At 51.4% G+C, this 20,312-nt stretch overlaps 9 protein-coding genes across 9 annotated transcripts; 7 read left to right on the top strand and 2 right to left on the bottom strand.

Annotated features, from left to right (window-relative positions):
- Positions 1-747: 747 nt before the first annotated feature.
- On the top strand, positions 748-1,905 carry M430DRAFT_110243 (hypothetical protein; the record flags this gene model as incomplete). The annotated part of the gene is made up of 3 exons (XM_024861342.1): positions 748-833; positions 886-1,238; positions 1,295-1,905. 3 exons carry the CDS (start codon positions 748-750, stop codon positions 1,903-1,905), a joined length of 1,050 nt encoding a protein of 349 aa, XP_024717109.1.
- A 146-nt stretch (positions 1,906-2,051) lies between these two features.
- M430DRAFT_37480 (hypothetical protein) lies at positions 2,052-4,951 on the bottom strand. The gene has a single exon (XM_024867130.1). It carries the CDS (start codon positions 4,838-4,840, stop codon positions 2,138-2,140), a length of 2,703 nt encoding a protein of 900 aa, XP_024717108.1. The 5' UTR covers positions 4,841-4,951; the 3' UTR covers positions 2,052-2,137.
- A 213-nt stretch (positions 4,952-5,164) lies between these two features.
- Positions 5,165-5,747, top strand: M430DRAFT_45631 (hypothetical protein). Its single transcript, XM_024867780.1, has 2 exons — positions 5,165-5,226; positions 5,312-5,747. The coding sequence occupies exons 1-2, from the start codon at positions 5,195-5,197 to the stop codon at positions 5,544-5,546; spliced, it is 267 nt and encodes an 88-aa protein (XP_024717107.1). The 5' UTR covers positions 5,165-5,194; the 3' UTR covers positions 5,547-5,747.
- Positions 5,748-7,170: 1,423 nt separating this feature from the next.
- M430DRAFT_69952 (hypothetical protein) lies at positions 7,171-9,299 on the top strand. The gene is made up of 2 exons (XM_024869465.1): positions 7,171-8,587; positions 8,641-9,299. Exons 1-2 carry the CDS (start codon positions 7,371-7,373, stop codon positions 9,191-9,193), a joined length of 1,770 nt encoding a protein of 589 aa, XP_024717106.1. The 5' UTR covers positions 7,171-7,370; the 3' UTR covers positions 9,194-9,299.
- Positions 9,300-12,049: 2,750 nt separating this feature from the next.
- M430DRAFT_110310 (hypothetical protein) lies at positions 12,050-12,920 on the top strand (the record flags this gene model as incomplete). Its single annotated transcript, XM_024861350.1, has 4 exons — positions 12,050-12,196; positions 12,259-12,564; positions 12,615-12,742; positions 12,794-12,920. Coding segments are annotated over 4 exons (708 nt in total), but the record flags the coding sequence as incomplete, so codon positions are not given.
- A 1,645-nt stretch (positions 12,921-14,565) lies between these two features.
- Positions 14,566-16,244, top strand: M430DRAFT_22933 (hypothetical protein; the record flags this gene model as incomplete). The annotated part of the gene is made up of 3 exons (XM_024864796.1): positions 14,566-14,997; positions 15,065-15,291; positions 15,335-16,244. The coding sequence occupies 3 exons, from the start codon at positions 14,566-14,568 to the stop codon at positions 16,242-16,244; spliced, it is 1,569 nt and encodes a 522-aa protein (XP_024717104.1).
- Positions 16,245-16,562: 318 nt separating this feature from the next.
- Positions 16,563-17,392, bottom strand: M430DRAFT_188411 (hypothetical protein). The gene is made up of 2 exons (XM_024863965.1): positions 17,343-17,392; positions 16,563-17,285 (listed from the first exon to the last, which is right to left on the bottom strand). The coding sequence occupies exons 1-2, from the start codon at positions 17,343-17,345 to the stop codon at positions 16,851-16,853; spliced, it is 438 nt and encodes a 145-aa protein (XP_024717103.1). The 5' UTR covers positions 17,346-17,392; the 3' UTR covers positions 16,563-16,850.
- A 438-nt stretch (positions 17,393-17,830) lies between these two features.
- On the top strand, positions 17,831-18,522 carry M430DRAFT_37477 (hypothetical protein). Its single transcript, XM_024867129.1, has 2 exons — positions 17,831-18,017; positions 18,080-18,522. The coding sequence occupies exons 1-2, from the start codon at positions 17,849-17,851 to the stop codon at positions 18,256-18,258; spliced, it is 348 nt and encodes a 115-aa protein (XP_024717102.1). The 5' UTR covers positions 17,831-17,848; the 3' UTR covers positions 18,259-18,522.
- Positions 18,523-18,641: 119 nt separating this feature from the next.
- M430DRAFT_110189 (hypothetical protein) lies at positions 18,642-20,134 on the top strand (the record flags this gene model as incomplete). The annotated part of the gene is made up of 2 exons (XM_024861339.1): positions 18,642-18,869; positions 18,920-20,134. 2 exons carry the CDS (start codon positions 18,642-18,644, stop codon positions 20,132-20,134), a joined length of 1,443 nt encoding a protein of 480 aa, XP_024717101.1.
- Positions 20,135-20,312: the final 178 nt, after the last annotated feature.

Raw genomic sequence — 20,312 nt, 5'->3', positions numbered from 1 at the left:
GTAGCAAGACAAGCCTTTAAGCTTCGATCTGAACTATGATGCAATCACTCTGAGAATGAGAATTGCGCGATACGATTCTACTCACAATTACTGGATTTGTTCGAGCGGGAAGACGGTTCTTTTGAGAAAGTTGTGCCGTCCGATGTCCCTAGTCCACCATACCTTGATGACGGTGTAGAAGACCCTGATTTTCTCAATGACAGTGGGAAAGAAAGCAATATTTCTGAATTTAGTTTGATAGCCGGGTTTGGAAAGTTCCAAATTTGTCTCAAGATTTGTGGCCAAAGACACGGCACAGCCTTGGCTTCGATTGCCTCAACACCCCGTATATGGGAACATGTACAATCCCAATCCTGGTATAGAATACTGTACCCAAGATGTAATCCTCTCACTTGAGCCCCAGGTTCGCAGACAAGACTTTCTTCTTGAATTTCAATCTTTCAAGGCTCGCGATGTACGAGGCAATGGAATGCACACGAGACAAGGCTGAATTGCCTCGGTTCGTAGCTTCGGACGGGTATCCCCGCATTCTCAGCTCGACTCCATATCAAACTCTCTCCAATGCAATGACCATCAATGCCTCACAATCGACTGCAGAGCGCGTCTTTGCGACAATTAGGACGGCTTGGTGCTACAGGGTCGTGGTACCGGATCCCAAGACCTCGAAGCCCACTCCCTACGAAGCCTCAATCATCTAGGCCATTCCTCTCCTGCGCAATCCCCCTCAGCGGACGGAAACCAGGAACCATGGCTCCTCCCGCCCTCCAGAAACAATACATGTCCTCCGGCACGGCGCCCAAGAAAGCCATCGCTGAACCACGACCTAGTGCGAGGTATGTCGCATAAATACAATCAGCGTCGCAGCGTTGGCTGATCCCACTCTAGTATCCTGTTGATCTCGCCCTCCAACCAAATCCTGCTCCTGCACCGCGTGCAGACCTCGAGCTCCTTCCCCTCCGCCCACGTATTCCCCGGCGGGAATCTATCCGCGTCGCAGGATGGGGAGATTCCTGGGCCTACCGATCCGAGACGGCATGTTGACGGGCCGGCGTACAGACTGGGCGCTATCCGGGAATGTTTTGAAGAAAGTGGGATTCTGCTCGCGAGGCGGGACGACGGGAGTGGTGCATTATTAGAAATCCCCGAAGAAGAGCGGGAGAGAGCCCGGAAAGATATCCATGCCGGAAAACTCAGATTCGGCGATTGGGTTAGATCCCAAGGCGGCGTTGTGGATTCAGGTAAATATGTCGAGCGGGAGGAGCCGTGGAATTGGGGAAGACTAATGCCATGCTAGACTCCCTGTTGCCATTCACAAGATGGATTACTCCAACGAATATCCCGAAACGGTTCACCACGCAAATGTACATCTATTTCCTACCACTAACCCAGACATCGGCGAAAAACATCTCCTCTGAAGCAGTGATTCCGGTGCCTACTTCAGATGGCGGCGTCGAACACACCGCCGCTTTGTTCGCGAGCTGTAAGGAATGGCTTGACCAAGCCACGCGCAACGAAATCATCTTATTCCCACCACAATACTATCTAATGCATCTCCTTTCCCCATTCCTCGACACCCCATCCTCAACATCCCTCTCAACCGAAGACCTACAGAAACAGCGAGACGCCGTATTAGAGTTTCTAAACGGGGATGGTGATGGCAAGGGCGTGAAATGGGCAGATAAAGTTATGAGTCCTACGGGGTTGCTGATTAGGAAGAGTGATGGCAGAAGCGTTCTGGCGCTTGACAAGCCGGGACCGGAATTGAAGGATAGTGGGAGGAGAGGTGATGAGAAGAGAGTCGTTTTGGTTAAGTTCAGGAAGGAAGGCCCTAGGAGTTTGGAGGTAAGACTGCGGAAAGATGTTTTGGATGAGGAAAAGGCAGTCGAGAAGGATTCAAAATTATAATCATGGCGCCTTCAGACTCTTCCGTCAACTACAGTATTAAGAGGCGAGGAGTTCAGCTTCGGTCTCAAGTTTGGTAAGAATCCTTACGAGATTCCGCGTTGTTGAATAAGGATTTCACCCTCGCAGATAATACATCTAATAAGAATAAGGCCCATGGTATTATCTGGGCGGCATCAAAATTGCCTCTGTTCAATCTAGGCAGGGGTATATACAAAGCAGGCTGCATTAGCTCTCAATAACGACTCCTCGCAGCGCCCCTCAAATTTTCTTTCCAAAGACAGCAGATACTATTACTCATACACCACTTCTTAACCTCTCCAGGATATACCTCTCCATCCCATCCCGCCTTGTCCAATGCACCCGTGTTGAGCCACACTGTCAGGTCTTCAAGTATAATTGGATCATAGAGAAGGATCTTCTCGTGCCAGCTAGGATTCAATGGATCCTGGGATGGCGGGGCAGTGGTGACTGCGCGCGTGATGTGCTTGAAAAGTTGGAGTTGGGATGACGTTGGCGAGAGATCTGGACTATCCTCAACAGCTGTCGATGCCGAGGTCTGTAAAGGCAACTGTGGTGTTCGAATTTGAGAGGGGCGACGCCTCGGAGGCGAGGGTGTAAAAGGGGAATCTGGATCGGAAATATCATCGATATCATCGATATCATCGATGGGTTGTTTGGTCTTCGTCTGGGTCTTTTTCGGCGTGCGTACCTTAGACAGGGGCGCATCGCTGACCAGTTCCAGATATTCATCTGTCTCTGTTGCCTTTACTTTGCCGGCCTGTGATTTTGACTTGGTTTTCGGTGAAGCTTCAATGCTGTTCTTTCTGGGTCTGCCCCGGGGTCTTTTAGTAGGTACAGTTTCAAGTTGGTTCGAGGACGACTTTGGGAGCGCTAGATTGGAATCTAGGGAGCCCAGAGCCACTCGTTGTTTACCTTCCCAGCACCTTTCTAGTAGAGTGATCATTTGATCCCTGTTCTTCACAGGTTTGAAGCGATATGACGCCAATTCCTTTGCTAGCTCAGCAGTCGTATAACAAGAGTAGTCCGGCTTTTCTAAATCACTGCCTTTAGCAGATATTTCCTTCACAGATTGCGTAGCTCGAGGAAGTGGCTCAGACTGCTTCGGTAGCCCCAATGATTTGTGTGATAATTCAAGATCTTCCGCATTGCTTGGAGGACGGCTAACTGATTCAAGCTCAGGGGAAGCTTCCGCTTGTTCAGCTTGCGCTTGGGGGGGTGGCGCATTGGGAATTATCTCCTCAATGTCATGCCAAATTCCATCGTTGTCTGGTACGGCAGGTGACACGGCAATTGTGTTAGTATCAGATGAGTTCACCTGCGTCTCGGCTGCCGGCGAATTTGCTAAATCTACTATTTCGACATTCAACAGCTCGCCAGCATTATCTCGAGTTGCAGCGGACCAAAGGGTTCGTTTCGTTGATGAGACTACCTTTCCTCGACTCGCTGTGAACGAGACAGTAGGCTCACGCAAGTCAGCGAATGGGTCATCATCCTCTTGGTTTGAGGCTTGCATAGCTGCGTGTACGTCACGCAGGAGAGTTGGCGATTCTTCCCTTGCCAGTTGGCTTGAAGTCCCGAAGACAAAATCCTGGTTGCCGACTTGCTTCAATGCGGACTCAGGTGAGAGTAGAATTGGCGCCTGTGCGGTGCCATTCCCAGGCTTCGACGGTCCTTTAACCGGGCTTCTCGAGCGAGGCTTCGCAGGGACTTTGAACCCATCACAAGCGACTCCATCAGTCGTCTCATAAGAGAAATATTGTAGTAGAGGCGCTGTCTTTGTAGGTAGTCCGTCCAGAGTATACGCAGAGGTGGCTTGATCTGTAATCGTTCTGGCTTTTTTCTTGGGCGCTTTGGTCTTTGGAGTCGTCGCAGCTTCCGAACTAGAAGCGGAATTATTCGTATTAACCATCTCGAGTTTCCGTTTCCTCATAACAGCACCAGCAGGCACCTTTTTTGCAACAACATGAGATTCTGTACTGTTAAATCGAAAGCTACCAAACAAATCTGTGGACTTTCTACTCCTTTCTTCCGAACTTCTTGACCCATCTAAAGCCACACTGCCATCTATGGAGCCTTCAGAAGTCAGGGGCGTGACATACGCAGATTCAGTCGTAGCTTTCGGCGGAGTCCAGAAAGGACGCCTCTTGACAGCTTCGACTAAACCGGTACCAAGATTATCCTCAAAGGCAGCGGGAAGCCCCTCAGCTGTAGTAACAGATTCAGGCTTCTCAGGTTTTGCCGTTTCTGTAACTTTGTCCAATTTAGAAGTTGATGTGGCCGAGGCCTTTGTGACCTTTGATTTGGGCATTTTCGTTTGTGCTTCTCCATTTGTCTTCTTCGCTCGCGGCTTTCGTACCGCCTTTGCCTTTTGGCCGTCACCTCCCGCGGGATCAGCGACATTTCCAGATTTTGGTTTGCGAGCTTTCTTTTCTTTGACAGTACCCTCTTCAGCAAGGCCAAGATCTGTCTTACTTTTCCGTGGTTTCCGTGGCTTTTGGGCTTCGGCGCCATCGATCCCAACGTCCTTGTCCTCCGAAGTCCTCCTCTTTACTGCCCTTGCCACTTTGCCATCCTCCAGAGCATCCTTCTTTTGAACAGGTTTCCGAGGCTTCGTCTTCGTTGATCTCGACTGTTTGGGACCCACAGCGCCGTCGTTCTCGGCCGCTGCTAGGGATGAGTGTATCGTTTCGACGCGCTGTGTATCCTCCAACAAAGGTTTCCAGAGGCTCGAAGCCGTCGTAAAGGAAGCATTAGCATTTGGTGGAATTGGAGCCGCACCGCTTCCTGTCCGCAACCCAACTGGTCTTTTCTGGAAAAAATGGCTCGGCGATGGCATGACTGGAGATGAAGACATGTTGAATGTCCTGAACTGTCTCGGCGGGGACGAGAGGACCAAAACGTCTGCGGAAGCCATGGTGAGGCCCACACCCCAAACTCTGCGCTCAGCGCAGCTCGTGAAGAAAGAGAGGGACGACAGGCTTGTTATTTCTGCGCCCGCATTAGAAGGGCGTTGCGACAAACTGGTTGCTGGATGCTCGGTTTGCCGCGGTGTTTTGTTGACGCTTCCGTCAGTCTCGATCGGGGTTTCTTCGGCACATCGCGAGACCACGTGATGATCCACACACGCCTCGCTAAAAATCTCTAGCCCTCATTTTCAGCCCACACGGAAAAAGACAACGATTCGTGAATCCTCCTCCCACGCAAATCCACGACTCCAACCTCTCTCTGACCGACCGATCTCCAAAGTCACAGTCAAAAAGTCGCCAAGATGGAAAACGACAAGGGTGAACTCGTCGACCTGTACGTTCTCCCTCAATGCGGGCTCCCAATGCTGGAAATACCCCTCGAAGCGTAGGAATCGAAGCTGATTATGGCCGTTTTCTAGTTACGTCCCCCGCAAGTGCAGCGCCACCAACCGCATCATCAAGGCCAAGGACCACGCATCTGTCCAGATCTCCATCGGCAAGGTTGACGAGAACGGCCGATACACAGGCGAGAGCCAAGTCTACGCCCTTTGCGGCTTTGTACGAGCAATGGGCGAGAGCGACGATTCCCTGAACCGATTGGCGCAGCGAGATGGTCTGTTGAAGAATGTCTGGAGCGGAAGCAGTCAACGATAAATGCATATTGCGGTGGTGTCTTCGGGTACGGCTCACGCGAAAGATCTGGGGAGCCTCTGCTAATCAGGGTCGCAGATTTGCTGTTATGGGCAGGGCTGGCTGGGAAAGATGAGAACAAATCTGGTGGAGAGCAATGGCCTGGTTTGGTGTTAAGCTGAGATAGCCACTCTTCGCATGTGATTATGAATCGACAACCTTTTCCACCCCCAGAAGCTGGCTTACGCGATTGTGATACTGTGTTGCGGATTCGAAGTTATTGCACGGCTCTTCCAGGCTCCTCGTACCCACTTTAGGGTGACTATATTGTTCGAGGAGTCAGAATGCTATTCCAATAGCTTTGGAGCCGAAGATCGATTCAATTCTAGCCTTCTGAAGAGTTGTGACGTTAGAGCATCTCGTCGGAGCACAGATACGGGCCAGACATTCTTTTTTAGGCCTGGGGATTTGAGTGAGCATGACGAGAATTCCATTATGGGTCAAGATAGGTAACAACATGTGCTAAGCATTTCTGGATTGTACCATGTCTATGCGGGCTATTTTGCGATTCCGACCTGATTTGTTTACTCTGATTTGCTGTGTGGTTCAATCTCCTTGGTTATAATAACCAGACGACAATAAGTCACTTTCAAGTTTCAACAGAATCAGAAGGCTAGTGCCTCTCTCATGAAAGTCTTGAATCTCTAGCAGGAGTACTGATTATTCATTCCGGATATCCAAGGACATCTCAAATCCACCTATGTGGATATTCATCCCCGACAAGCCAGCCGAAAGACCAACCGAGTATCCCTGACTGGAGTCCGATCTTTCTGATATCCTCCCTACAAGACCACAAAACTCCCAATGAATCAACACAGTCTCAGGATTTCAGACTCCTACCATCATAATCGCTGAATTAACAGACGGTGAATTTTTCCATCCGCGAAAAGCGTCTATCGATCTCCAAACCGCCTTCCCCGCGTCCCTTCATGGAGATGGGTTTATGAAAATGAAGAAAATCCTCCCTCAATAGGTGGAGAGCCGTTCGTCAAATCCACGTTCGGCGATCGTGGGTATCCATCCATTCATTATTTCCTTCTTTTTTCCATGCATGCATTATTTCGTTCGTTCATTCCTCGCCCACCACCACTAAGAGAGAAAAGGTGGGCAGGAACAAAAAGGAAAACAAAACACCCCATTACTGTCTCCACTCAAAGCACATCCTATCTCTCAATCCATCCCTTCAAGCTTCTCGTTTCCACGATCCAAAATACTACCATCTTCCAATCAAATCTCGACCAGAACTTTTCCTTCTCATGAATTCTCTACTTCAAAAATATCTCATCCTGTCACCTTGGTTTGTTTGAAATATATTGAAACCGGGTAAAAGTACATACATACCTGCTCATTCAAAGAATCCATAAAGTAGCAGGTAGGTGGTTATTCGGGAACAAAGACTCGATCCGGACTAAGGTACCCCCGCGGGTGATGGGGCACAGATTTCGCTAATCTAGCGCTAGATCTATTCTATGCATGAAGGTACCTAGGTACCTTACGCAACTGAGATGCAGGGAATGGTGACGTGTGATTGACATGAGCTTGAATTCCCCTTTTGGGGGCGCCCTCTTCTTTTCTTTTCTCCTTGGGAGGTAAGGGTTGGGCTGCGGGGGGCTGATGTCATGTAGTCGCAACGAGCTTTCTTTTTTGATATCTCATATCTCTATTCAAGTACCTACCTATCCGTGTTTGTAGGTTTGGAATTCGATTTCCTTCCTTCTTTCTGTCCGCGGTCAAATTCCGTGTTGAAGAATTATACGTACCTCCATCCTCAGCTCATATAAATGCAAGATGCCTCCGAAGAAGAAATCTATCAATAGGAAACGTACCGCTTCTTCTCCCCCATCACGCTCCCCCGAGAAAGCAAAACGCAGCGGGCATGGAGCCTCTCATCCCAATCCGCGCACCACCGAAGAGAGCGGCACGGCGAAGCGCGCTTACTATCCCCCGGAGATGAGCAACGTGCAGGCGCGCGCATACGCGAACTCAGAACTGCTTCGACCGATCGAGGATCTGGAAGCGGCGCTCTCGGAGACGCGGGTCTCTCGCGAGGGGATCGCGGGCGGGAAGGCGGTGGTGCATTGGTTCAAGAGTGATTTGCGGACTCGGGATAATCGGGGACTGGAGCGGGCTAGTGAGAAGGCGAGGGAGGAGGGCGTTCCCCTCATTGCGATGTATATTGTTAGCCCGCAGGATTGGGAGGCGCATTTGACGGCACCGGTTAGAGTTGATTTCATACTTAGGACGTTGGAGGTGTTGAGGGGGGATCTGGAGAGGTTGGATATCCCGCTGTATGTGGAGACCGTGGAGAAGAGAAAGGAGATCCCGGGACGGATCTTGGAGCTTTTGGGGGAGTGGGAAGCGAGTCATTTGTTCGCGAATGTGGAATATGAGGTTGATGAGTTGAGAAGGGATGCTGGTCTGGTTAGAGCATGCTTAGAACGTGGGATGGCCATGGATGTTCTCCACGATACCTGTGTTGTGCGTCCAGGGGAGCTGGTGAGCGGGGTGGGAAGACAGTATTCTGTTTACACCCCATGGTTCCGTGCTTGGGTTGCACATATCCATAAGGATCCCACACTACTCGATCTTCTTGGGGAGCCGCACAAGAATCCTGATACTGCGAGACAAAAATACGCCAAATTATTCGAGACCACGATACCCAGCGCACCTGACAATAAGAAGTTGAGTGACGAAGAGAAGAAGCGGTTTCGTTCTATGTGGCCAGCGGGAGAACACGAGGCACATGAACGTCTCAGGAGGTTTCTAGAAGAACGAATAGGAGAGTACCAAGAGCTGCGCAATTTTCCAGGAGAGCAGGGTACATCGTCCCTCAGCGTACATTTCGCCAGCGGCACTCTGAGCGCGCGAACCGCAATCCGAACTGCACAGGACTATAACACCACCAAGAAACTAGATGGCGGGAAAGAAGGAATCCAAACTTGGATCAGCGAGGTTGCCTGGAGAGACTTCTACAAGCACGTCCTAGCTCACTGGCCATACATCTGGTACGTCTTCTTCCTTTCTCAAAACCACCCGTCTGATCTTTTACCCCCCTCAGTATGAATAAGCCATTCAAACTCGAATACACCAACATAGCCTGGGAATACGACGACGACCACTTTGCCGCCTGGTGCAGCGGTAAGACTGGCTACCCGATTGTCGATGCCGCGATGCGCCAGCTGAACCATTGCGGCTGGGTGCACAACCGCTGCCGGATGATCGTGGCGTCCTTCCTGGCCAAGCACCTCCTGCTGGACTGGCGCATGGGCGAGCGCTATTTCATGGAGCATCTGGTAGATGGCGACTTCGCCTCTAATAACGGCGGGTGGGGATTCAGCTCGTCGACGGGTGTCGACCCGCAGCCCTACTTCAGGATCTTTAACCCGTTGCTGCAGAGCGAGAAATTCGATCCCGAGGGTGAGTATATCAGGACCTGGATCCCGGAGCTGAGGGGGGTGGATGATAACAAGGCAATCCATGACCCGTATGGAAGAGGGATGGCGACGGAGGCGAGAGAGAAGGGATACCCGGAGCCCATTGTTGACCATAAGGAGAGTCGAGACAGGTGCTTGGCTAGATACAAAGAGGGATTGGGAAGGGAGACGGCTTGAGCGTCTTTCTGGTGGATTACCATTTTGGAAAACGGGTTGCAGAACGAGAACTTTCTTCTTCATGCCTTGCCGCTGCTTGGCGGTGGGAGGAACATTCAACACTCACAAAACTTCCCTTCCCTCTATCGTCACGTGATGCTAATCCCATCTCCCTCAAAACCCCCGGTCAACACTTCCACGCTTGTCATGGATGCGACGTGCAACAAAACTTCTTACCTCTCTGCACTGTCACGTGATGCTAATCCCATCGCCATCAAAACCACCTTCAGCACTCTTCGTGACAAGCGCTGATGCGATGTGCAACAAAACCCCCTAGTGACACGTGATGCTAATCCCATCGCCGTCAAAACCAACGTTCAACACTCCCACGCTTGTCATGGATGCGATGTGCAACAAAACTTCCCAAGTTCCCACACTTTCTAATGCCACGTGATGCTAATCCCATCGCCCTTCAGCACTCCTCACGACAAGTGTCGATGCGATGTGCAACAAGACTCCCCCTCCCACATCACTGCCCAATATCACGTGATGCGAATCCTACCACTATCAAAATCGAACGCGGAGGGGAGAGGAGTTCAATCATTCCATGTCGTCGCCGGGAAAGGTACGTTTCCTTGCATCAGGACCCTTTGGACCATCAAGGCGAAGTCAAAGGGAAGAATTCCTCGACCGCTTGTGAAAGTGGACGTGAGCAGACACTTTGACGATTAGACCAGTGTGGAGGTCCTGTAGATTCTAAATCAGGTCATCAAGCAGTATACAGAGGCAGATCTCTCGCACCAGTAGCAGGATTGGTGCCAAGTGTGTTCGAGAGAAGGACTCCTATTCTGAAAGCAAGGTTGTGATCTGTAGCGTGTCAGGATCCCCGGAATGAAGAAATGGAGGACTCAGGCAACCACTTATGCGTTCTACAAAGCTCTTAGGTTCTTCTGGCCGGGCCGAGGTACGAAATAGGAGATGTGGCGGAGGTCCAGACCGGCATGGGTCGTTACGCAGACGGAGGGAACGAAAAGCAGCGCCGGCACATGCCGTAGAGGGAAGGGAATTGGTTATCCTGGATAGGGAGAACACGGAGTTTGTTGCAGTGGCATGAAAGCGCGAGGCATCGATACAGGACCTCGGCAGGTTCATGAACCCGTCCCTCTGGGATAACTTCCTACCTCCTATATCGGGGTCAGATTTTCCTCACCGGTCATATCCATGGTTACAGAGGGAGAGGAGGCACGGGGAGGGCCGGTAAGGGCGCAGCTAAGCTTTTCGTCTAAAAGCTTGTACGGCTTAGCTCAGCAGGCTCGGGCGCTTTGGATTACGCGTCCAGGGGCTGACGGTCGCCGGAGTTGGAGTTCGGGGCAGGGGGGCACGCGACAGGAGCTTTCTTCTGTGTGAATTGTATGGGACCGAGTGCGGATAAATAAGGTCGAACGAGCATTATTGTCCCGACGGATCGTGATAGGACCGGAGACCCTCTTCCTCTGTCCTGCTGCAGGAATCAAGGAGCTATCGAAGCGTGCATGCACATATATATATAGCCCTACAATATACATACATCGTATATATATACATTGCCGTCGTCAGCTTCCCCGAGGTTACGCGTACGGCGTAGGTAAGGAAGGTATGGATGGCCCTGCGATGCTTCATGTATTATTATGGTACGCAGACTCGCAGAGTCTCAGACGCGAGTATCGAGGAACAATATAGGATGAGGAACGAATATAAGAGTGATAAATATACAATTACCCCTGAATCGTCCACTAGGCTCAGCCATTGACCGCAATATCTGATCTCTTCATCATCACCATCGCATCCCCCACGCCGCAAAAGATGCTGTCTTGATCGTCGTGGGCTTGACAGCGACAGGGGTTGAAGCCGGCGTGGATCTCTGAGAGACGGAGAACCCCAACACCCACCGATCCCCCCTGGCGGCTTAAAAGACAAAGAATTCTCACCTGTCATTCGAAGACAAAGATTATTAAATAGTACATATATATAGTATACGCCTGCCAGCCCAACTAGCAGCGCTACCGACGTCTTTCAGGAACGCGACCCGTTCTTCGAATTCGCTCCATCTACCTACCTGGAGCTGCTGCAACACCCGTCCCCATCCCTCGAGGGTACTCTTCTCTCTCTTACCCTGCCCTTCCTTCTTGTTTACTCTGTTTTCCGCTTCTTACAGACCTGAGAACTCCGGTGCTTCTCTCCGCATTCCGCGCTATTCCGCCGTCCTCGTATTGCTCGAGATACCTACCTCTCCTCTTCTCCAACCACTGACATACACCAAATCGCCCTTCTTCTGCCGCCACACATTGGATCTTCGAATCACCACCCATCGTACGCACACTGCCAAGCCCGCGGCGCTCTTATCGCGTGGCCAGCAAGCCCTCCAACCTAACGTCGTGCGAATCCGCCGCCCGCTGGAACCTCCATAGCGATGCGCCTGTCATGGCTGCTCTCGCTGCCGGCCATCCTGGCCCCAGCGTCGGCCATACCGATCGAGAAACGTGATGCCGATTTCTTCAGCGTGCGCACCAAGATGCATACTGATATGAGTGGGAGGAGAGGTGACCCTGCGGGTAAATATTTTCGTGAGTCCGCCCGCCAGCAACTGTCGCGTGCTCAATCACCTTTCCGGGTCTGGGGCCAAGAACGCTTGCTAACAGATCGCGCTTACAGACGAGAGCATGTAAGTTGACTGCTGAACCCGCACTCGTGCATCTGGAGAAGAGAGAATTGGAAGTTACTGGAAGAGAGAAGTGTGCTGACCTTCCGTCCGATAGATTCCATCCGCATTACGATGGCAGGTACGCGCGTTCCGCCCGAGCTGCAGCTGCCCGGTTGCTGAACTAACCTTCCCGCAACAGATTCGCGGACCATCAATTGGATTATCGTGAACGGAAACAGGCCCTCTCGAATCTAATCCAGACCTACCTCGCAACCTTCGCAGATATCGGGGTGGAGACATGGCTCATGCACGGCACGCTTCTAGGCTGGTGGTGGAATCGCAAGGTAAGCTTTGGGATGGCATCTTCGTCCGCAGCGCCAGCTAATAAGCATCCCCTTCCTGCTAGATCTTGCCATGGGATTCCGATTCCGATGTGCAAGTAACCGAGGCTTCGATGCATTTCCTCGCAACGTACTACAACATGACCGTGTTCCACTATAAGACGCCTCGGATTCCGGAAGGGAGGGATTACATGCTGGAGGTGAACCCGCACTATGTCAACCGGGAGCAAACGGATACTTTGAATGTGATTGATGCGCGGTGGGTTGATACGACCAGTGGGCTGTTCATCGATATCACAACTGCAAGATACAACGAGTCCCATCCGGCCGGAAAGGATATGTTGAGCTGCAAGGATGGTCATGAGTACAGAGTACGTTGGTTTGAATTGTCGAGGTAGATGATCCCGCTAATGGTGGATAGGATACATACATCTTCCCCTTGAGGGACACCTTTTTCGAGGGCACTCCTGCGAAGATCCCATTCGCATACAAGGAGGTTCTGGAGGCGGAGTACAAGCCGAAGGCTCTGACCTTGACCGATTATGAAGGGTATGCGTTGTGAGATATCTAGAAGGGGCAGTACTAATTGTCGTTTTATAGCCACCACTTTGATGAAGAAAAGCTCGAGTGGGTTCCAGTGTCAAAGAATTCACCGTCCACGCCCAGATCTGGTAAGGCCCAACCAGCCAAGTCTACTCGAGCCCCTAAAGTTAATTGTCTCTTGTAGGTGGAGCAGCACCCCAAGGCCAAACGTCTGAAGCGCCGCCGGTTTCCAAACAGTCGTCGAAGGCAACCCGTGACGCCAATACTGCCGAAGAAAAGCGAGACGCAAGCAACTAGATGACAAGAACACGATGAGGGTCAACCCCAACACGAAGATTCGGACGTATGTGATTTTTTCTGCAACTAATTGGAAATGGCAAGCCAGCCCCGACGAGCGATAGTACGTGTAGAGAGGCAGATATCTTCCGCAACACTACGACGAAGACCGATCTCTTCTACCGATGCGAAGCCAACCTGATCAAATTTCTATATGTCACGAGTAATATATCGCATGTTACGAGTGTCCTTTTTTTTTCTCCTTGGCTATCATCTTCTGCGTCATGGGATCTTGGCCGGCTCAGCGATGCTGCATACCAGCCATTCATATCGCATAAAATCCACTCATTCCAGCGTCGGTTCAACAAAAGAAGGAGTCAGGGAGTCTGCAAGAAAGCCGTGGATAATCTAAATGGGAGAGAATATGTTGATACCCACATTGAATAAAGAGCTGAATGCCGTATCTGTAGGTATTGTTAGGGGCGTTGGAAAAATCTGTACACGTATTGCATAGCAATTGGAGCAGAAGGCGTTTCGATTTTCGCTCGCCTTTTGAACACGAGGTTCCATGAATGAAGAGGATAGAGATCGAAGGAATTTCTAAATCGTTGGGGTATTTGGACATATATTATCTTGACCAGTGGGAGATCGCGTTAGTGATGTACGTTGCCATGTCCAGTCCTCCCCTTCCCCTCCCCGGGGTAAGCACATGATCTGCCAGTTTTAGGTAGTCCATTATGGCCCGTGCGTCTTCAGACCACCTCACCTCATGGATCCCACCTCTCCCTTCCTCCAACCTACAAAAACACAGCAAAGCCGAACCATGCACTACCCAACCAACTCCCGAAGATACCCTGTGTGCAAAGCCCGGCGGGCGGGAAAAAAAGTCTTGGGGTCGGGAAAAAACGACCTCCCACTTTCCCTCCCACTTTCCCGAGGGCGACCAGATCCCGATAAGCGATAAGAGCGGGACAGGGGGAGGGTGGAAAATTGCGTTAAAATAGGTAAAAAGGGAAAAAAAAGATCGGGGAAAAGAGGGGGGATGTGGAGTTCATAAGTAAGGAAGGAGAGAAGGCTAAGGGATTGGATAAGGAAGAAGGAAGGATATAGAGAGAGGGAGGCATAAGGGAATTAATTGGTGAGGTGAGGATTTGTTTTCTGTTTCTTATGCTCTTGCTCTTGCTTTTGCGTTTAGGGGTTTGTGGGGTTTTTTGAGAGGGGTGTCTGAATGTGTGATTGTGGGGTTATTGGTGTGAGGTGTCAGGAGATTAAGTGGTCTCTGAAGTAAGGGACACACTTGCCTTGCGGGGTGCTTGCCTGCGCTGTGCTGCGATGCGAGAGTTCGATGCTCCTCTGTTGGCGAGGTGATTGTGACGATGCAGAGCAAAATAATCCTGGGAACACACAGTGGCATCTGATCTGGCGAGAGAATCATGTTTTTCTGCACGTTCCCTTCAATTTAGCCCTCTATTGCGTCCTTGAACTATATCCCCGAGCAGTTTGAAAGACAGAAACTAATCAAGAACGACAGAACGACTTTGAGCAACAACCCGATGGCATCTCTCGAGCTGGAGAAAGGGATTGAGATCACTACTGACTCCTCACCCCTTTCGGGCGGGACTTACACCCCTCCTCACGATGACTTGCTCAGCAACGACTGCGAGCTGCCCGTCGTGCCCGACAATCGATTCTTTCGGTGGGCACGGAAAGTAGAGAATCTCCTAGGCCTAGAGTCCCGCGGCATCCACCGCGTAGAGCAGCACGAGCAGTCGCAGAAGACGACGCTGAGCTTCCTGCAGATCGTGATGCTGTGGTTTTCCATCAACACCGCAGCGCAGAATATCACGCTTGGGAGTATCGGGCCCGGCGTGTATAATCTGGGCTTCACAGATTCTGCGCTCTGTAGTGTCTTCGGGGCTTTGGTGGGGAGTCTTCCCGTTGCGTATACAGCGACGTGGGGACCGTGGAGTGGAAATAGGACTTTGGTATGTGTTTGCTGTGTCTGGTCTTGCCCACGAGGCGGATGGTTCTCGTTGTGCTGACTAGCCCTAGATCTGTGCTCGTTTCACCATGGGGTGGTGGCCGGTGAAACTTTGCATTCTCCTGAACCTAGTTGTCCTAATTGGATACTCCATGATTGATGCGGTCGTTGCGGGCCAGATCCTCTCTGCTGTCTCCCCTCATGGTAGCTTGACCGTGGAAGTTGGAATTGTCATTACAGCAGTTATAACCTTTCTGGTAACGATCTTCGGAATCAAAATATTCCATCATTATGAGAGGTTTGGCATCCCTTGAGGTCTTGAACCTAGCTGACGGTTGTAGATATGCCTGGGTTCCCCAATGTATTGTCCTCCTGATCTTAGCCGGGACGGCGGGCCCAAAATTCAACATCAACTTCCAAGCTACGGGTGACTCGCAAACCATCATCGGTAATCGGCTTTCCTTTTTTGGCGTCTGTCTCAGTGCAGCTGTCACCTACGCGCCCTGCGCCGCGGACTTCCTGGTGTATTGCGATCCCAAGATCGCCACGCGCTGGAAGGTCTTCCTAGCCACCTTGGTCGGGACGTCTCTCTCCTTCACCTTCACCTTCATGATCGGCGTCGGCCTTGCATCCGGCCTACAAGATGACCCTGTGTGGGCGGCCGCCGGCGCTGGGACTGGGGCGCTTGTCGTAGCCGGCTACGACGGCCTGGGGAACTTCGGCAAGTTCTGCTCTGTGGTGGTTGCGCTGGGGCTGATCGCAAATATGGTTGCCCCAATCTACGCTTCGGGAATTGACTTCCAGATTCTAGGCCGGTACCCAGCTCTTGTGCCGCGCTTCCTCTGGAATGTGGTGGCGGTGATCATTTTCTTGATCTGCGCGCTGGCGGGGCGGGACCATCTCTCGGAGATCTTCACCAACTTCCTCGCGCTCATGGGCTACTGGGTGGTGATCTGGATCGCCATCACCCTCGAGGAGCACCTGCTGTTCCGCCGCAGTATGAACCCGCCCTTCATCTGGAGCGATTGGAACCGCCGCGACAAACTCCCACACGGCCTCGCGGCCCTGACAGCCTTCTGCGTCGGCTGGGCGGGCGCCGTGCTTTGCATGGCGCAGTACTACTTCACGGGCCCGATTGCAAGGCTGGTAGGTGCGGAAGGCGGGGATATGGGTAACTTTGTCGGGTTTGCGTGGGCGGGGATCGTGTATCCGCCGCTGAGGTACTGGGAGTTGAAAATGTTCGGGAAGTGAGGTTGGGATTGGGAGCTTTCCGCGCGTGATTTTGGCTTTGTGTCTCCTGTTAATAGGTAGTGTCTAAATAAGGAATAATGAGATGAGATGATAAAGATAAAAGACTTGGTTTGGGATCAGTGCTTGATAGAAGTTGTACGGATGAAACTTTTGGAAGCCAGACGCCGCTTGACGAGGCTCCTATCTGCCTAGGCAGTTGCTTAGTGGTATGGGGTTTCAAGATTGGATATAGAACATCCTATAACAAAGTTCTAACCCCTTATTCTTCTTCAGGAAGTAAGTAAGTTGGGAATATGCGGCGGGATTAAGTAGTAAACTCCTGTATCATTTGATATCCAACAAGAGAAGAGGAAGAAGAAAGGGGAAGTGAAACTTGGCCCGAGAAATCGATAGTATTAGGAGTAAATCCTTCTATACTTCAGAATTAACTTTTCTTATAGCTGGGAAACCATCCTCTGGATATAATTTCCAGCGGCAGGGTCGCATGAAATGGACCTCACCATCTTGCCGATAACCTTTCCACCATGCTCCAGTAACCGGAAATCAAGCGCCCAACATAAATACCCTCCAGATCCGAAACGCCGTCCCTTACTCCCCATCGCAATCCTATTCCTCGTCCTCGCCTATATCCTCTGGATATTGGTCTTCATAACTACTCCACTCCACATGGAACTGCACCTTCTCCTCCCCCTCATCCCCCTCAATAAACGCAAACGCAATCACACTATTATCCTTCAAGCCCAGGCTTTTCGGACAATCCTTAGTGCTCCCCACTGTGCCCATCTCCACCCATCCTTTGCTCGGTTCGTACACATCTATCGGCACCCCGAGCAGCACCTCGTTAATAGAGTCTGGGATCGGGAGCGGTGCATCCGCAGTGCTGGTCGGCAGACCATCGGGGTAACGCTCTTTCAAGGTGGTGAGGAGCTCGGTTTTAATCGTGGATATAGGTGTGAGGGGTTCTGCGAACAGGAGGATCGTGTGCTTGCCGTGCTTGAAGCGCAGGGTCCAGGCTGTGGCTTTGACGTCGTCGTCTTTTGCCTGAAGGGGGCGGGTCAGTATTGCATGCAGCTCTGAGTCAGGGATACGCATTCTCACCATCGCGAGGATTTATAATTTCGACACTGCTGTTGGAATGGGGAATTGGATGGGGGGGGGGGGGAGATCTGATATCAGGCTTTCGACTCGGGGCGAGGTTAATTCGGTGCCTGAGGACAGAACCGGGTATCACGAAAGTCACTCGATGTCAGGTGACCTCGCAGGGCTTAGGTATTCCAGCGTTCGCCTCAGCAGCGCATAACTTCAACGACCTTCCTACAACTTGAATTGAGCTCACCATGGCCGAAACAGAGGATCCAGAGATGGCACAGAAGGCCGAGAGGAAAGAAGAACAGCTGCAGCTGCTGAAGACCGACGCCCGCTTCTCCATGCCCTTCGGGGTGCGTCTCCCTGTAGCGACATCTCTATCATTCCTGGTTGGCATGAGCCTAGGTCTTTCTCACGGCAGTCAGGTAGCTGGCCTACGATTCCGGGCGGAGAATGCTCATAGATTACCGACGTCGCCGACAGGATGGTACCTGTACCACAAGAGTAAGAATTACCACATGGCATTCGGCGGTGTCAAGGAAGGCTTCAAGATGGGAGCCAAGGTCAGCGTGTGGACGGCCGGCTTCTTCTACATCGAGGATATGTTTGATCGCTACAGAGGCACGAAAGATTTCATCAACACCGTCATAGCAAGCTTGTCGGTAGCTGGCGCGTTCAGCTTGTGGAGTACGCGCATCCCATCCTATTCTCAAGACCCTTCCACAGACTGATAGAGTGAACCACTACAGATCGATTCCCTGTAACCACGGCTGCGAGAACGGCGAAGACTGGATTGGCTATCGGCGTGATATACGGGTTGGCACAAGATGCTGTGGGGGCGGCGCGAGGAAGAAAACCAGGATATGTGGATTTTATTCAACGAACAGGACGCCGAACAGTCGAACTACCGCAAAGCGGAAGCTCATGAAGACCATGGAACGACAAGAAGGTTCTGTGCCTACATTCCCCACCAACTCCTACCAACCAGCTCGAAGAAGGCTGATGGTTCAATGGTTGTCCTAAATATGTGGGGCGATGGCGACCGGCTTCAATCGGTTCAAGCTGATAAGGCTCGACCCTGAGGCGATGCGGGAAGACAACATCAACAGCGCCCCTCATTGACGTGAGGACTTCACGCCGAAGTAATAAAGTTGCTTCTCATTGATAGTAATATCGAAATTCAATATCATCATTCCACTCATTGAAGATTTATCGGGACCAGCTGATCTGCATCTGCTTCTCCAAGCAATACCTTATCCATTGCAAGGCGAGACGATCGTCATTGCGATGGCGGGGCCAACAAAGATAGCCATGCTCCTTCGGTGCGAAAAGGCATTTCTTCCTTCTACTAGATGCATTACCTGTCAGACATCATCTCGAAATGTCCACAATTATGCTTCTCCAGGCAAATATTCTTTGCCAGATTCCACAGTACTTGCGCCTGCCCCTCCGTCAAAGCCGAAGTCTCCTCCTCTTGCAGTTCTCCCTCTTGGTTCAATAATCAGGTCACTAGCCATTCTTTCCATATCCTCTTCTACAGTAAGTCCACTTTCATTAGCAGCTTCGAGCAAAAGCTAAGGGCTTTTCAGATCCTCCTCGGACCCTCTCTTGCTGTTATGTCCACACTCGCACATTCCAAATCATCCATACTCTCCCCCGACGCGAACGCAGTCCTTCGATTCTTTCTCAAAAAGACCTTCTACCAACAGTTCTGCGCTGGGGAGAATGCCGCGGAAGTCAAGCGGACAGTAGATGAGTTAAAGAACATTGGTTACAAGGGTGTTATACTGGGTTATGCACGGGAGGTTTCTCTAGACGAAAAACAGCAAAAGGACTTGGCCTCTCGTGGAGAATCAGAGGCTGCAGAGGCTGCCTTACAGAATGAGATCCTCCCTTGGGCAAAAGGCACTTTGGAGACCGTCAAATTAGCCACTCCTGATGATTTCGTGGCTTTGAAATTCACGGGGGCCGGTAGCCAGGCTCTATACGCTCTTACGCACCAGCAAGATCCCTCACCTGCACTTAAAGATGCGATTGATTCTATTTGCGATCTCGCTGTTTCTCGCGGAGTCCGGTTACTCTTTGACGCAGAACAAAGTGCCCTACAGCCTGGAGTCGATGCATGGACCCTCGAATATATGCGGAGATACAATAAACAGGAGCCGGGAAAGGCTGTTATCTATGGGACCTATCAAGCATATCTCAAAGCCGTACCCTCAGTACTAGCATCCCATCTGGCAGCTGCTCGCCAGGAAGGATTTACGCTCGGCGTTAAGCTTGTCCGCGGCGCATACCTTGGCTCTGATCCACGACATCTGATCCACGACACGAAAGCCGATACCGACCGGGCATACGATAGCATCGCCGAGAGCCTAGCCCTTCGGTCCTACGGCCCCATCCTTCAGCCGGCAGCCTCAGAAACCGACCAAGAATTCCCATCCGTCAACGTGGTCCTCGCGGGGCACAACCAGAACTCGGTCCGAAAGATCCAAGCCATCCGCAGCGCGCAGGCCGCGAAAGGCGAGCCGCAGATCAACCTGGTCTACGCGCAGCTCCAAGGCATGGCAGACGATGTTAGCTGCGAGCTGGTCCAAGCGGGCAAGGTGACGGAAGGGGAGAAGACGCAGGTATACCGACCGCAGGCGTACAAGTATCTGGTCTGGGGCACGACGGGCGAGTGCATGAAATACCTCTTGAGAAGAGCGCAGGAGAATAAGGATGCGGTGCAGAGGACGAAGGAGGGCAGGAACGCGATGGCGAGGGAGTTGGTTAGGAGGTTGAGGAAAGCCGTGGGGATGGTGTAATCGAGTGGGGGAATTGATAGATAGGTAGATGGATTGATGATTTCACGACGTGATGGTAAAGCAACGGGATGTATAAAACAGATTATAGAGCTACCTTATGATCCATAAACTTCCTTGAACTCAACCAGCTTAAGTAAATGTGCTTATAGACGTACTCTTCTCGATAGAGCAGCAAAAA

This window comes from Amorphotheca resinae (genome assembly GCF_003019875.1).
Source record: "Amorphotheca resinae ATCC 22711 unplaced genomic scaffold M430scaffold_13, whole genome shotgun sequence".
In the NCBI taxonomy this organism is placed as follows: Eukaryota; Fungi; Ascomycota; class Leotiomycetes; order Helotiales; family Amorphothecaceae; genus Amorphotheca; species Amorphotheca resinae.
The sequence above is the reverse complement of the archived record's forward strand: the minus strand, read 5'-3'. Positions and strand labels throughout refer to the sequence as shown.

Bases quoted from the DNA above. Each gene is read 5' to 3' on its own strand.
- M430DRAFT_37480 (XM_024867130.1), bottom strand. From the start codon at position 4,840: ATGGCTTCCGCAGACGTTTTGGTCCTCTCGTCCCCGCCGAGACAGTTC.
- M430DRAFT_45631 (XM_024867780.1), top strand. From the start codon at position 5,195: ATGGAAAACGACAAGGGTGAACTCGTCGACCT. The intron at 5,227-5,311 runs GTACGTTCTCCC...GCCGTTTTCTAG, and splicing joins AAGGGTGAACTCGTCGACCT to TTACGTCCCCCGCAAGTGCA.
- M430DRAFT_69952 (XM_024869465.1), top strand. From the start codon at position 7,371: ATGCCTCCGAAGAAGAAATCTATCAATAGGAAACGTACCGCTTCTTCT. The intron at 8,588-8,640 runs GTACGTCTTCTT...TACCCCCCTCAG, and splicing joins GCTCACTGGCCATACATCTG to TATGAATAAGCCATTCAAAC.
- M430DRAFT_37477 (XM_024867129.1), top strand. From the start codon at position 17,849: ATGGCATTCGGCGGTGTCAAGGAAGGCTTCAAGATGGGAGCCAAGGTC. The intron at 18,018-18,079 runs GTACGCGCATCC...GAACCACTACAG, and splicing joins TGGCGCGTTCAGCTTGTGGA to ATCGATTCCCTGTAACCACG.